Source organism: Aricia agestis, chromosome 18 (assembly GCF_905147365.1).
Source record: "Aricia agestis chromosome 18, ilAriAges1.1, whole genome shotgun sequence".
Taxonomy (NCBI): domain Eukaryota; kingdom Metazoa; phylum Arthropoda; class Insecta; order Lepidoptera; family Lycaenidae; genus Aricia; species Aricia agestis.
Window position 1 is genome coordinate 8,253,241 of NC_056423.1, and position 16,980 is coordinate 8,270,220.

Below are 16,980 nucleotides of genomic sequence, written 5' to 3' on the forward strand. Positions count from 1 at the left end.
GCAGCCCTCGTATTATACCTTTTTGGATAGCTGACAAAATGGAGATGTTTTTAAGCTCATCTGCAAACAGACTTCCATAGATTTTTTTTAAGTATCGCTTAAAGAAAGACACATCTTAGGTTTTTTTCTTGTTTGATTTTTCACTTTTCTCCATCTTTTACGACTCATTTTATTCTGCAATTGTATTTTTTTTATTGTAATGGATAGATCAATTCCTCTTCTAAAATAAAACGTATAAACAAACGTATAAAAACCAGAGCCTCAGATTACAAAAAGGAGATACAACAAAAGGCAAAAAATGGACTTTTTATGAAAAATACTTAAAATTAGTTTAGGTATAATCTCGAAAACCATTGGATTTAGGATAGGGTATTTCATAGTCAAATCAGTCAGAAATGATCTAAACTATTGCCCCTTAAAGGATCTAGGTCAACTTACGAGGTAAACCTGTATTTTATGTCAATTGTGATTTGTGAGCTATTCCTATCTCTAGTAGGGCAAAACCAGAGATAGATCAAATATTGGGAATGGCCGTTATAATACACATGCAGATCATCAAAACAGATCGCAGCATTTAATACGGTCTTTGTATCTACCAGAATCTAATGGCAAAAAATTAGAAAATAAATTGACTCTAGCAATACCGGGGTAATTGGAACAAAAAAGTGACTAGTGACTCAAATTTTTTAACTTTGCCTATGCGCAAAGCGCATTGTAAAAACCAAATGAATACCCGGCGAGAAGCGCCGGGCTTACCCACTAAAACCACCTGCGGTTTGCCTTCAGCCGTATACGGAAGGATATCCTGGATCTGTCTAACACATGACTCCCTCCAGGACCGGCCGGTCTACCTCAAGGACCAGACTTTCACCAAAGTTAGGGAACGCTTAGGCAAACTGAAGCGTTCCCCTCGGCGCCGGGACTAGCTAAGCCGGGCTTCCTTTCTTGACCCGGAGCCCCGTGGAACGGAAGTTATTGGAGGTTGGCATAGCGACGACTCCGCACTCCCGTCCTATGCCGGCGGAGCGGAACGGAGGAAGGGTCATCCTCTCTGTTCCGCTTCGCGGCCTCTTTCTGTGAAAGGACGGTTTCACAGAAAGAGACCGCCGCCTGCCAAGCCTCATCACTCTCGAGTCTCGAGCATGCAGCGCACCATGCTCGGGATTGAGAGGTCTCCACCTAGCACAGTGACGAGATCGTGGCGCTGCACGGCCCAACGAACGCACACCTCGAGGGTGTGCTGGGTCGTGTCTTCCGCAGTGCCACAGTCGTGGCAGGCTGGCGTTGGCTCTCTCCTGGCGACCTTACACAAGTAGGCACCGAAACAACCGTGTCCAGTGAGTACCTGTGCATAGTAAAATACTATGACCTGTGTAAGGCGGAAGGTGAGGGGCTTTCTGGACTGGAATGACTGGAAAACTGGACGCAAAGCCTGAGCAGTACGTTGACCGTACTGGGCTAGCGCCAGGTCCATAGATAATACAGTATATATACCGAACCAGGTCCTCACCCCACCTCCTCAACAGCCACTGCTCACCCAGCATTCGGACCCGCCGGAGCTCCTCCCAAGTCCCAATGCAGGTTTTCGCCCCGCGACCGATCCTCTCTGAAGACCGTCGCAACAAGCTCCCACGGCGGATATACCGCCAGGGCAGTAGCTGTCGCCCAGGAGACCGTACGGTACCCCCTGATCACCCTCACCGCAATGATCCGCTGCGCTTTTCGCAGCTGGCCTTATTGCGAGCGGTGACGGAATCCGCCCAAATTGGAGCACCGTACAGGTCTATACTCCGACAGACTCCGGAGTATAGCCGCCTTCGCTGGGCCCTCCTATATTAGGCAGGAGCCGGCCCAGCGCTGACGCCGCCTTCACGACCTTCGATCCCAACTGTTGGAAATGTGGGCCGAAGGTCCACCTCCCGTCCAGGATGAGTCCAAGACATTTAAGCGTCGGACTCACCCTGACCTCCGTCTCGGAGTATAGGGAGTAGTAGATAGTAATAGTATATAAGGATTCGTGCTCCGGGTGGGGGTCAACTAGGTGGAGCGTGGCTTTGCTCCAACCAATAGCAATACCCAGCGACACCAATGTTTTAGCAGTAGTCACTGGGCAGCTCATGCGAGCAAAGCCCGTGCCCGCGAGCCCCCGCGCCCGGTTGATTTGACCCACCTACACCTGAGTAGTGACTAGTGAGACACCCACCCGCCTTAGCGACCACAGACTTAACCGACTCCATGGTCGCAGCATCGGATGGACCCGTGATTTTGAAGTCGTAACATTTCACGGGCCTGGAAATATCCGCCTGTTCCCCAAGGACCACCATCAAACGAGTCGCCAATGAGTCGGCCTTCTCATGACTAGTGGAGCCAGGAACTTCGATAACCCTAGCTATCCAGTGGCCGCCTGCCTAATGCAGAGGGGGCATTGCCCTAACTCTTCCAAATTGATAACGTCCTCCACCTTTTACAAGGCGGAGCTGTACGTCATACCGTTAAGGACGGCCTCCGGTTTCAGCCTGACCACCACAGCTGTAGAGCGAGGTGGCATCTTCTTTGCCAGTTTAACAGGCACTTTAGGCGCCTTATTTTTAGGGACCTTCCAGCGGACAACCTCGGTCCATTCTGACGAGGGCGATTGATTATTACCATTAGAGAAGGCGCTTGCCTCGAAGTGGATGGGCCAAAGCTGGACCACTCTGTTGGTGGTGGTATACACGCTTTCTTGGTATATGAATATTGACAACCATAGTATTTTGATGCTGAACATAACAGTGTCTAAACACACTAGGCCGAAAAAACGCTGCCGAAGTTCCGCATGATATATATTCTGTGGCATGATTACGCCTGCAATGTATTTTGAATTACCGATGACACACCGTGCCGAAAGCTCAACAAGGCTGAACGTGGGCGGGAGCGCTGCTGGTAAAGGAGAACTGTCAAAAATGATGTTTTTGTATGATGGCAGCGTTAGTTTCTTTTTTGACACGTTCATTTAAAGCCTTGTCGACAACTTCTCAAGCTTGTTACATATTATTGCACATAATATTGTATGCCAGGGGTTGCCAAACTTTTTTGGTCTACTGCCCAGTGCCCACCTTGAAAAAAAAAAAAAAAAAATGTTTTAGCGCCCCCGTTGTTTCAATTTAAAATGCATCTAGATGAAATAAATCACCCCGCAAGCCTCTACGCAACGCCCACATTTTTTTCTGGGTCCCACTGCTCCCACACCGCCTTCAGACCTTCAGCGCCCACAAGGAGGGGTTATCGCCCACTTTGGGAAATTTTATAATACGGCATTAATCCTTTTTCAATGAAATACATTGTTGATTTATATATACAGCATATGATTTAAATGAATATTTTCGAAGAGATTTAAAAATTGCGCTAAGTAACTTTTGGAGTGGTACCGGTCAATGCGGGCCACGGGTAGTAATGAATATAAATCAGAACCATTCAGAACTAAATACTGAATCAATTTTAAACAGTTTTTCAGTGAGTTACTAGGATATATATTTTATACCCGTGCGAAACCGAGGCGGGTCGCTAGTGTATAATAAAAAATACCACATGATATTTAATATTTTTTTTATTTCATGACATTGACATTATTGTTAAGATGAATGCAAAAATATTCTTTCTTTCCAATAGCACATCCAATTATTGTATATTTAATTAATTTACTTACCATTAAGATTGCCGTTACATAATTTTATTGCTACTTTTGACAAGAAAATTGTATGATTGAAGATTGTAAAGGATAATATACAAGTACAAATTTAATATTTATTTCTATTTACAAGTCCAATTTACTTTAAAAATTGTGACGTAAAATATATGTTTGGACAATGGAGCCCCAAATAAATTTTTGAAAAGATTTCAAATAAATTAGTTATTAGGAGAAAATGAATATAAATTATTGTAGAGTGAACATGATGAACACTTGCATACAGTTTAGGGTTCACTCTCTTAGTAATTCGGAGGTTTTTACCTCTGAATTTATATCTGAATAATCGTTATTAAGTTAGTCACAATTAATTTTGATTAATACTCTGCATCAGACTTTATAATTCCACACAAGTTGAATGAATTATACCTATTTTGTTTGACAGAGTACTTGTTATCTGTGGACCATTTCAATAATAAAAATATAAATGCAATTTCTTGCTAACCACCTAATGGAAAATAATTGAGCGGTTTCGTCCTATTAAGTTTCAAATTTTAAAAATCTAAAAAAAAAGTTTAAAAATTTACAAAAGGTTATAAATTAAGATTATGGCATTAAAATTATACTAGGGTCTATAAATACTTTGTTTAAGTACAAAAATCACGGTGTCAAGTTAAGTAGGGGTTAACTCGTGTATTTATCAAAATTGCAATTTAGTTACAAGTTATTTTTGTTATCTATGTACCATCGAAGAAATCGAATCTTAGGCAGATGGCGTTGAACCTACGTCATTTGATTGGTTTATATCAATTCAAAGTTAAGTAGCTTAAACTGTCACGCCGTTTTCGAAAAATTTTCAATTTCTAATTACTCTCATTAAAAATCATCACAAAAAATGGTTTATGTTTACATTCGAAATATCGGCCCACACTCGTTATTTGCATCTCTGTTTTATTGTTTACGTTGTAAGAAATTTAACACTATACAATATACAATATAAGCTGGCTTATATTTTTTTGGCGCCCATTCTGGGCGTTTGGCAGATGAGAGTCTGCCAGCTGGGTTTGAAATAACATAACCGAATTACGCAGGTCCGTTATTTGTATATGAATCAACTTCTGTAAATAGTACCTTTAAAGTCTGAAAAATTAATGTATGTACATACCTACTCAATAAATACAGCGAAAATTTTCTTAGAACCAAGAATTTGATACTGTAGACCACGACAGATCTCAAACAAAGATGACTCCTTTTAAAATGGCTAGGGTTTTTTCAAAAGTTTATTGCCAAAATTTATGAGTAAATCAATTGCTTTTTGATAAATACATCGGTATTTCTATATTTCAAAACTGTTTTAAATCACAAACTGCAATAATGCAACATCAAAGTCATTTTTTACTTTACGGAATGGAAAAAATACAAAACCAAAAATGAATTATAATAATACCTTGTTCATATGTCATTAAAATATCGCGTTTAGTTATGCTGAAATATTATATCACTAAAAACGTTTTACAACAAAATTTACACAGGCTAACTTTTGTTATATTGTAGATCTAACTGTAAATTAGTTATATTAGTTCTTAGTTGTAGCTTGGCTATATTTGTCTTATGCTTTCCCTAATACAGTAATGAGAAATCAAGGACTTTTCACAAATTTAAAGTTACTTACCCTGTGTAAATCCTGCTATGGGATATAGGTCACAACGAAATGCAACGCGACGATGTATTTTTAAAATGACGATCAAAATTAAACTTCATTTACTACACAGAAAGGTACATAATTCTCTGCAAGAACGGTGCCGCGCTGCGCAGCCATTTATAGCTAGAGTTACACGTATTGTAATTAAATGTATATCTTTTTTTATTGTAAGTAGAGTTTAATTTTGAATCGCCGTTTTAAAAAGCAACGTCGCACCTCCTATCGCAACACTTAGTTTCTGTATTTTGAGCTGATATGTACAAAAACATCAATTTATTATTTCAATCGCCTCACAAAACTAATCAAGCTCGATTTCTCTAAGTACTTAGACTAAAGATTGTATCAGAAAATACTCGTTGTTCATAAAAAAGGTTTCAAGCATACCAATTTGGGAATGTACTATATGACACTATACTTTTTAATACTGAAACAGTAGTTTCAATACTTTAAGGCATTACTCCATGCTTCCGCTCATCACATAATTGAGATCCATCTCAGATTTTACACTTTTCACCCGGAGGCCGGGCACTGTTTTTCTCACATTTTCTTTACATTTACTACAATCAGGAGGAGCCGAATTCTTCCATCCACGATAGGTACTTCTGTATGTCGCCTTTGGACACGGATTTGTTGCACTTGGCCAGGGCTTCTAGGAAGTCCTGTCGTGTGACTGGCAGGTCCAACTCCTCCTTGGCAAGCTGTTTGATCTGCTCCGGCTTGAGACCGGCGATCTTCCGACGCATCGACATCATTGACGCATCCCTGGAATCATGCAAGATCATATTTTAAGTAAAATCAAGTTTTTTAAAAGATTGTATTTTCAACGTTAACGCCTTACAGCGGCGAACCGATTTACTGTCTCATCCGCCACACGACAATGCGTTATATTGCATCTCGCTCTATTCCTGTTTCGCAGATATTTCGCAGTTCGCAGCGTCGCGTCGGTGGACTAGAGGCGTTACAGTATTTTATTTTATTTTTATTTTATTTTATTAAATTCGGAAAACTTACGGCTAAATACAAGAGCAAATACAAATTACACAAACATGAAGGCCAATTACAAGTTTTCACAGATAAACAGAAAAAAAAACTTACATACAAAATTGGAGTCAGTGGTTAACAAAGTAATTATAGTGTAAGGCAAAAACAGTACGTTACAATACAAAAGACATAGGGTACAAATTAAGATGTGAATGTATCATTTATTGTTTTTTTTTTATAAATATGCTCATGCTTTTAGGACCTTTATGATGTATAGTCTGCAAAAAAGAGTAGACGCTAAACAAAACATTAAAAAAATAATCACGATCATAATTTGTATGGCTTTTTTTAGCGTTGAATTTATGTGATTCAAAAATTATGTTTGTCGTCTACTCTTTTTTGACAAGTTGTAGTTTAGTTGAGACTGCATCGAAACTGAATAGAATATAATAGAGTACCAAATATAATATAGCATAATCTCGGTACAACGTATACCGTAAAACTAACCTGCAAACATTAGTGATATCCGCGCCGGAGTACCCGTCTAGCTTCTTGGCGATAAGTGTGAGGTCAACCTCGGGGTCCACTTTGACCTCTCGTAGGTTGATGTGCAGCAGCGCCTCTCTCCCCTCCTGCGTCGGCAGCGGTATGTATATGCGCTTCTCGAGCCGCCGGCGCAGGGCCTCGTCGATGTCCCATGGGAAATTCGTCGCCGCTAGCACCATTACCACCTGGAAAATAACAGGAATATACAGAAACAAATGTAATGAATTTTTGACATACAATATTAACTGTTAAATAAAATACATGTTATAAAGGTAAAAGGACTAGACGCACCCAATATGTGTATTTGGGGTTACGGTTCAGGCATAGACAATGTGTGTGTTCAGAAATATAACCCAGTATACTGGCTAGTTCTCATGACAAGGCATAATGTTAATTCGCTCTGAAATAGTGCTAACCAGTGCAATATGGCATCAGATTCATGACGTCACGAGCACTGGCCTGTATACTGAGTTACATTTCGGAACACGCACCAGACAGAAACTAGAGCTGTCACTATCCCTTACCTTGGCGGGCTCGTCCGTCGCGGATCCCAGGCCGTCCATCTGCACCAGCAGCTCGGACTTGACGCGGCGCGACGCCTCGTGCTCGCTGTCGGAGCCGCGCCGCGAGCACAGCGAGTCTATCTCGTCTATGAATATCGTGCTCGGCGCGTAGAACCGCGCCTGAAAATTTAATTAACGAAAAAACTTGAGAGGTGTCAAGGAACACCTGAATGGAACGAATTTATTTCTTATGTTTAAAAAAACATGTATACATATATACTGAAACATAAAAAAAAGGCATCTATTGACGCCCAGGAATACTAACAACGCGTCGCTACACTTTATTCTCAAAAACGCCATCTAGTTGACGCACAGGAATACTATCAACGCCCTCTGCCCCTACCATGCAGGAACTAATAAAAAAGTGTTGAGGTCAAATATCGTTCTGTCTAGCCTCCTTTACGCCGAACGCGCGAAAAGGCACTTCGTGTTGCTTATGAATTACAAAAATAAGGATAAATGCTATGTAGCGATGTTTGTATGTGAGTTGTGATGAATGTCGCCAGCTACTCACACAACAATTCACTATAATATTCACAAGCTTATAAACTCAATGGTCGCACTTTTTCGTTTTCAAAACACAAAAATGCACAATGAATCATATTATCATTGTATGAGACAAGGAACAACATAATATAGCGCAATCATTACCAATAAAAATCATCCACTTACTAATAAAACCGTTTCTTTTTTGGGGTTTGTGAAAAACTTTTTGGAGAAATTTTTTGGGGTCATGCAGTGCCTTGTGAAAAAAAATATCTACACTCACCATCTCAAACAACAGTCGCACCAGTTTCTCTGACTCGCCGCGGTATTTGCTGGTGAGGGTCGAGGACGATACATTAAAGAATGTCGTCCCGCACTCCGTGGCCACCGCCTTCGCCAGCATCGTCTTGCCCGTGCCCGGCGGACCCACCATCAGCACGCCCTTCCACGGTCGGCGGATACCCTGTAGTACGCCATAATATCTGTTAAAATCTATTCAGATATTCAAATTCTTCTTAAGCTAATGTTGGTGTGCCCAAAGACATCTATTTAAATAGAAGTCTGGGTGTGCCACAAAAAATTACATATTATCTACATATTCTTAGTTTATTAAGAACCAAAAAAGGCAATACATATCTCAAGAGTCAAGACGATCGACGTAAGGAATGGGAGTTGGGAACAGAGCTCCCCCGTACACGCTGATTATTTTGTGGTGTACCTCCAAAAATTTTCATTTTTCTAGCTGTACCTCGAACACAAAAAGATTGCGGAACACTTGCTGCAGACCATGTCCCACTGCTGGGCATCACTGACCTTGAAGAAGTCCGGCATCCACATGGGCAACACGACCGCCTCCTCCAGCAGCCGCTTGGCCTCCGCCAGGTCGGCGATGTCGTCCCACCGGATGTTGGGGTTCTTCTGTACTATGTCGCGCTCTGGAAATGCAGGAATGGGGTTAATTACATATTCTAATCAACATATCCTCAAAAAAGCAATGCCTTCGTAGTGTAGCGGTTATGATATTATAAAATAAGAATAACATGTATTTTGTTAATCACAAACCATAAAGTTAACATACCTAGCGGAATAGAGAAACAAAGGCCTGAGCAAGAGAGATGTCACTATCAGTAACACTGCGTGGTAAAAAGAGACCTATGATACAATATGACAGCAGCCCTCTTTTTTTGACGTCCAGTCGGCACGTGCCGCACGTTGACAATTTAATTTCATAGAAATCATGTTCAATCACACTTGTGTAAGTGTATACGTACACATATTTTTCACACAGATGACACCAATAATTTCGGTTTCGTTTGACAGCTCGAGATTGTTGCTCTATTCCTCTAGGTATATTAACTTTATGTCACAAACACAATAATATTATGCAAATGAAGTCTGTGCTTATATTCTGCTGAACTAAGTGACATCCTTATATATATCTCCTGCTAGTAGCTGTAACAGTATAACGGAGTTGTCCCTCACCGAGCATGTCCACGAGGTCGCCGTCGGCGGCGGAGGGCGGCTCGAACCGTCGCTCCTCCTCCTTCTTCTCATCGTCGGTGTCGTTGTTGTTGTCCCTGTCCTGCTTGTCCTTCGTGTTGTTTTCCTTGTTGCTCGTGTCTTTCGTCTTCGCTGTGAAAATAAACGGATAATTATTGTTTTATTGAAGGCGACAATTTAAAGTGGTACTCAAAGACATTTACAAGCACCTAATGATTACTTAGCTTTAATTGAATGAAGCATTTGACAGTAATGTATGGAGTTTATGGAACTCTCCATTAAATTAAAGTGTATTAAATTTATCTGAGTGCAGATATTTTACAAAGATTAAAATAAATATTTTTCGGGGTGAACATAGAAAATCGCAAATGACTCATAAGAGATATTTAAGTAAAATAACTATAAAAGGTTTATAAGCCTCTATTTACGGTCAGTTATTTTCGAGGCCAGGGGGACACTTGATAGTAATTGGAATATGATCCGCTCCAACGACTATAATTCGACCGCACCTAATCAAATTATGCATTACTACTTCCTACTTGAATAGAAATGATTAATATCGAGAGGTATTCTCGATATTAGAGCCTTATCATACTAGTGGTTGGTTAGCGGCTTCAGAGCGAACGCGCAACGAATGCGTCGCGAACGTACAACGTGCCCGCCGCGTATGCGGACGCCCAACGGCATAGCAGCGTTCTGTGCTTTGTAAGGGTGAGGCCAAACGAGCGTAACTTTGTGAATTATTGTGAGTCGCAGAATTTCGGTCGCGTAAATATAGTTTCATACAAATCATGATCACAAAATTACGCTCGTGTGAATCAAACAGGACTTTTGTATAAAACTGAACAGCAGAATTTCTGCGACTCATAACTCACAAATTACGCTCGTTTGGCATCACCTTAACTCGCTGCAAACACGCGATGACAACGTTGGGTATTCGCTACGAGTCCGCGACGCATTCGTTGCGCAACAGCGGCGTGTTCTCGGCGTTTTCACTGCGCGCCCGCTGAGTCCTTAGGTTCGATTTATATATTGCGTCCGCCCGAACGCGCGGTTTGACGGCTACACCACGAAATCACAAGCAATTGGATGTAAATGACAGCGCGACCGCTAAACGATAAAATAATTAATAGTTACATACTATTAGTTGTGATCTCTCGATGTAACGGCCAAACCGCCCGTTAGCGGGGACGCATATAAATCCAGTCTAAATCTGCTCGCCAACCGCTAATATGGTAATGGCCTAAGAGTTATGCTCAATAGCCTATTATAATATAATAAAGATATTTGAAGCCGGAAGTCTTAACAGTTTCTGTCGACGAGATTTGATAGAGTGATTATTTCCACGATAAAAGTCAATGAGCCATGATGTCTAGATGTTAAGCATAGAAATAATCCAAGCTTCTATTATAAATACGACAGTTTACATGTCTACGCCTAAACCTTTAAACGTTTTTGATGAAATTTTGTATGGAGATATTATTTTGAGTCCATGGTTTTTTTGTCTGGAGTTATACAGCGTTATTATTGGCTATCGTTAAAAACTTTAACCAATCAACTTCTGTAAAAAAAACTTCTGAAAACGAGTTTAATCGAATTTCATTATTTCGTTTAGGATTAGATTAAAACAGTTTTATTACAGTTTATTAAGTTGTTAGCATGATGCGGACATGTGGCGTACCGCGTATGGGTATGAATCGTATGATGCAATGCAAATGTGTCGCGGGTTCAAATCCGGCCGTACGTCACTGTCGAGACTCGTGATGTACGTGTGTTCATTTACATTATTACTTTTAATGTGCTATAAAGCTGTTTGACCGAGCTTTGCTCGGTATTTGATAAAACACGAATAAAATGACATTTTTTAAAAATGATTCCTAGCTAGATCGATTTATCGCCCCCGAAGCCTCCTATATACTAAATTTCATGAAAATCGTTGGAGCCGATTCCGAGATTCCAATTATATATGTATATAATTATATACAAGAATTGCTCATTTAAAGATATAAGATACGTGCTATATATAAATGTCCATAAAATATAATAGATCTATATTATTATATCTTTTACTATCGAGTTAGTTTCCATGTATTTTTCTAAAAAATATTTTTTTAGTCTTTACAGCAGCTTTATAACTATTAACTACAGCCTTAATTGAAAAGCTTAACTAGTGAAATTGACTATTGCTGTAATTTGTAAAGTGTACAGACGTGGAAAATTAATCTTTAGCAGCTTAATCTCACAATAATTTGTTCGTATTATATTGACGTTTATCCTTAAGGCGGGGATTAATCTCAATCCAAAACGATAACCTTGCACACAACCAAAGACCAAGCGTATATGCATCGCAGTAAGATTCATTTTAGCTTACTCGGGCGGATCTTCTCTATTTTTCATGTATTTTATAAAATCTTTGGAAATAAACATTAAGAAACAAAATTGCTCGGTTAAGGGCATTTTAATATAGATTTACTAACAATTTATTCAAATAAAATGTATAATTATCCAGGTAGTTAATACTTATATTTCGATGAAATAGATTTTTATCGGAGGTGAGTTTGTAAATTAATTACAGCCAAAGTATTACGTTTTATTAAAATGTTTATGGTTTAAGGTATTTTAAATATTGTGCTTTATATCTCATATTTTTTAACACTTCGTTATTATATTGGAACTAGGTAAACCGGGAGTCACGGAATAACAAATTGGGGTTTATCCTCGCCTTAACGTAATCAATTTCAGAAGTTAGTCAAAATACTAAACATAAAATTTCCTTAACCGTACAATTCAAAACCTTATTTAAAACTGCTGAGGTCACAAACAAATTGTGACACACCAGTCAGCACACGCCTTGCCACATATTCTGAGTAGGTGAGAGATTGAATATATTAACATACATAACACACAAAAAATCTTTTCGTATGTATGTAGGATGCATACTAAGCGTGTTTACTTATAATACTTATATAAAATATTCGTTTCATAATCTAATCTCCAAATAAGTAAACATTATTACACTAACTGGCAAAGCTGATAGTTTATTGTTACGATGGCTTTATAAGCAACAAGTTGGCAAGGATTATCATAATACTAGAGATCGCCCAATGGTCGAAATTCGACCTTAGTTTCAACGACATTAGGACTAAAAATATTGACTTCATCATATTTTTTCAACTCTTGTCTCTGGGACTTAGCTGATCTCAGACATGCTGTAAGCATTGTCTAATAGTATCTAAGATTCAATAAAAAAACTATAATCCATTTTCAATTTGTCATCTTGTTGTCAACAGACTTCAACCCTAAATAAATTCGTATGTATAGGCTTGTCGCTCAAGAATCTGTCATTTTTCCTAGTGTGTGTGTTGTTGTGTGTGTAATGTTTTATTTGCTAAAAAATGTATGATAAAAAATAATTTCAAAATAATATTAGCTCGATGCACTCCTTCACTATATAAACTATAACTGTGCAAAATTTCATTCGCCTACGTTTCCCCATTTTTCGTCAAAAGGGATACAAAGTTTTTGGCTCATGTATTAATATATAGATTGATTTCACGCTGGCATCTTTAGCTGAGTTTAGCATTATGGAATTAATATTTATTTTATTTACTTAGTTTTATTATTAATTCATTACAATCACGCCTTTACTAGTTATAATATTGCAGTGGCTTAGCATGAGTCATGACCACAGAAGAATGAGAAAGAATGTAAATAGTGACAGATTTTAAGATAGATTTTCTTTATTAATCTGACTATTCTTCTGTCATATTTAGCGTCAGTGCCTATCCATCCTTTATAATTGTAACTTTTCTCGACGGCTTCGTCACTATACAGCTTTTAAATAATGATTATAAAGTTATAACGTTGAAGACGAAAGTGAAGGCTTTTACTAAAATGACCCTTGAAATCACGCCAATGCAAATTGTATTGGAACACCGCGAAATTGATTGTCTACACAAAGTCCAAGAGCCAACATTGTCTTTAGCTGCACTATGTACCACCGAAGAAATTGATTCAACAGTTGTCATTTGGTCGGATCGTGTCAACTTATTTTTTCAATGTTATTTGTGATCTGACGACTGGGTTTGACGTAACGCGACCAAATTACATAGGTCCGCCATCTGCCCATGAGTCAACTTCTCTGATAAAACAATAATATTTTCAAAAGGCCTTAAAGTTACACACCGATTGTTTTATCCTGATAAGTCGTTACAAAAGTAAAAAATGTCGTTACGGAGAAAGACAACACATTGTACAGCTATAACTCTTGTATAAACCGTGTATACTTACTTTATATTAGTTACAGACATATTTTTACGTGGTAGAGCCATGCTTCGGCACGAATGGGCCGGCTCGACCGGAGAAATACCACGGGCTCACAGAAAACCGACGCGAAACAGCGCTTGCGCTGTGTTTCGCCGAGTGAGTGAGTTTACCGGAGGCCCCATCCCCTACCCTATTCCCTTCCCTATCCCCTTCCTTAACCTCCCCTATTCCCTCTTAAAAGGCCGGCAACGCATCTGCAGCTCTTCTGATGTTGCGAGTGTCCATGGGCGACGGAAGTTGCTTTCCATCAGGTGACCCGTTTGCTCGTTTGCCCCCTTATTTCATAAAAAAAATTATGCTTACCGCTCTGTGTCTTATTATTCTGTGTTCTAGGGTTTCTGACGTCGGAGGTCTTTCTGTGTGATGCTGCCGCTGTTCTCGGTCCTGTGGTCTTCTTGGCATCTGCGGTGCGGGCGTTGCGGGGGTTGGTGCGAGCTGACTTCATCGTCGGTGGTACCCTGGTAATGTGATGACAGAACATTGATTAACTGTACATAAAATAGTGGACAGTAGTAAACATTGTCTACTTCTACCGTTCTTTTGATTATGAATATTAATAATAAAAATTCGTTACGGTTCCCAAGACAGATTTAGCTTGCCCATCGGGCACCCCAGATATTGTTTCAAACGCTCAATACACACAACACAATTGATGCCGGCATACACTAAGAAGGGATTTTAAAAAATAATTCCCCCCGAGGGGAGTTAAATAAGAATAGTTACTATGTAAAGTGGGCTAACTCTGGAAAACCTATTTTTTATGTTATCTTTCCTCTAGGTAGTTCAACTATTTATAAGTGAAAATTCGCTAAGCCCCGGCTCCTACACTATAGCCGCGGTGACCCTCATTCATCTGACGTCAAAACTGATTCATCACAACATCCTCTGTCCAAATATAGAGAGCACTGCGGTTGTACGGGTAAATTTCCGCAGAGGTGAGAGTTATAGTAACCTTGTTGGGCGAACCTACATAACACAGACCTGATAACTGCAATGTAGTTTGGAGAAAATAAAACTGTACAGTTTGTTTGAACGCGCCAATGTCACGAACTATAGGATCGATTTTTATTTTTTATATAAATTGTGTAGAGTAGACAACGAGGAAGGTCATAGAGGCTACTTTTTGTAGGAAAATGTGCGATTCCCGCGGGGTTAATTATTTTTTTACGAGCAAAGCTGCGCGGTACTCAGTATAAGAGCCTGTATTCATATTGATTAATGCAGGTGATTAGTGATTAGGAGAAAATAAAGGACTTGGACTAATAAGTCGCAGTCCACACTTGCTTTCTCCTGGTTACTAATCACCTGCACTTATTACTAATCAAAGTGAATACAGGCCATTTCTCTGATGTTACTTGTTGCTGTTACTAATCGAGAGAAATATTATATTAGATTTCGCGTTTTATTTACACATTGCTAAAGCGTTTTGTGTTTTTTTTTGGGAATCTAGCACATATAACTTAGTGTAGACTATTTCCTAAAATAACCCAGAAAGGTGTCTTGTTTGAATTTTGTTGTGCTCCGCGACCGCACCTTAAAGACTTGACAATTGACCTAGTAGTGAGGATAAGGTAATGAATGAATACAAAAGATGTATTCTCGAGAATAGAATACTAGAATATCGTGGGAAAATATTGGCAAGCCTCAAATGAAGACTTTGGACCACGAAGCTAAAACAAAGCTTTGTATTAGCTTCATGCTTTGGACCGTACGAGGCGCTGTGCTCGGTCAGGCCGAAGACCATGATTGTAGTGGTAGAGCCATGCTTCGGCACGAATGGGCCGGCTTGACCTAAGAAATACCACGGGCTCACAGAAAACCGGCGTGAAACAGCGCTTGCGCTGTGTTTGCGCCGAGTGAGTGAGTTTACCGGAGGCCCAATCCCCTACCCTATTCCCTTCCCTACCCTTCCCTGTTCCCTTTCTTACCCTCCCCTATTCCCTCTTAAAAGGCCGGCAACGCACCTGCAGCTCTTCTGGTGCTGCGAGTGTCCATGGGCGACGGCAGTTGCTTTCCATCAGGTGACCCGTTTGTTCGTTTGCCCCCTTATTTCATAAAAAAAGACAAGTAATTTTTGTCAGATACAAAATCGCTACGATAGTATAAACTCACTTGTGGTCCACACTGGTGGGCGGGGGCCAGGCGTTGGGGTCCCTGTCGGGCGCCGGGGGCCAGATGTCGGGGTCCAGCTCGTGCGGCGCCGGACCCCACATCTGGTCGCGGGTCGGCAGGTCCTCCAGGTCTGGAAACAAAGGTACTTTGTAGACAAAATAAAGCTATAGCCTATAGCCCTAAAGAAATTTGAATTCAGACCGACTGAATAATAATAATAATATCTATGGACGCTTCACAACACATCAGTCTGGTCCCGTGGTAAGTACCTGATGGACTTGTGTTACAGGTACCAGACAACGATAATAAACTTGAAGTAGTAAAACAATGCAGCAACACGCACGCCTACAACTTTACCCTGATACTCGTTCAGTGGCGGCGCAAGACCTAAATTTGATGTGGGCAAGATATAATATTTTGCGAGGCCCCTTGATGGATGACTGAAGAAGACGAATTTTGTTGGGAGTAAAATTTTTGGAACTCAAATTTTTTGTCACAAAAATTTACGTATCAAAACATATAAATCCTAAAAAACCTGGTGTATCAAGCGGCCCCTTGGATCGCGAGGACGCCGCCTCTGCTAGTTGTTTGTTTTGGCTTTTAGCAATCAAAATTTCAATGACAGTATGAAATTTTATACTGTGGCACAACTAAAAAAACACTAGATACAACAGTAAAAGCAACATTAACAAAAACCTAATAGTACGGGCGAGAAATTGAAGATTGATTATCTCCCCGCGTAATAATAGGTTTATAACATTGGGAAAGTCGGTCCTATCTCGTCTTGATGGACACTTAGCTGGGAATAGAAAATCATTTTCACCGTCAATATAACACGTTTATATTTTACTAGATGACGCCGCGCCCGCAACTCCGTTGCGCCAAAACTCGTTTATCGTGCGGGAACCATACATTTTTCTGGAATAAAAAGTATCCTAAGTTCATTCCCGGCACTCAAAGTATAGATCCATCAATCCACCAAATTTTTGCAAAATCGGTTCAGCTGTTTAGTCGTGAAGAGGTACCAGACATACAAACAGACACACTTCGACATTTATAATATTATTTTATTTTATTTTCGTATATTGGGGTCTCCAAAC

The 16,980-nt window shown here is 39.9% G+C and overlaps 1 protein-coding gene across 5 annotated transcripts in view; it reads right to left on the reverse strand.

Annotated features, from left to right (window-relative positions):
* Positions 1-5,924: 5,924 nt before the first annotated feature.
* LOC121736146 (katanin p60 ATPase-containing subunit A-like 1) overlaps positions 5,925-16,980 on the reverse strand; it is a 53,360-nt gene continuing 42,304 nt past the window's right edge. For all 5 annotated transcript variants that reach the window (XM_042127224.1, XM_042127225.1, XM_042127227.1 and 2 more), the window contains exons 3-10: positions 15,881-16,010; positions 14,072-14,226; positions 9,425-9,574; positions 8,756-8,877; positions 8,226-8,405; positions 7,418-7,576; positions 6,855-7,078; positions 5,925-6,128 (exon numbers count right to left, since the gene is read on the reverse strand). In XM_042127224.1, the coding sequence (XP_041983158.1) occupies positions 5,930-6,128; positions 6,855-7,078; positions 7,418-7,576; positions 8,226-8,405; positions 8,756-8,877; positions 9,425-9,574; positions 14,072-14,226; positions 15,881-16,010 (1,319 nt within the window). In that variant the 3' untranslated portion in view covers positions 5,925-5,929. The remainder of the gene's footprint in view (positions 6,129-6,854; positions 7,079-7,417; positions 7,577-8,225; positions 8,406-8,755; positions 8,878-9,424; positions 9,575-14,071; positions 14,227-15,880; positions 16,011-16,980) is intronic.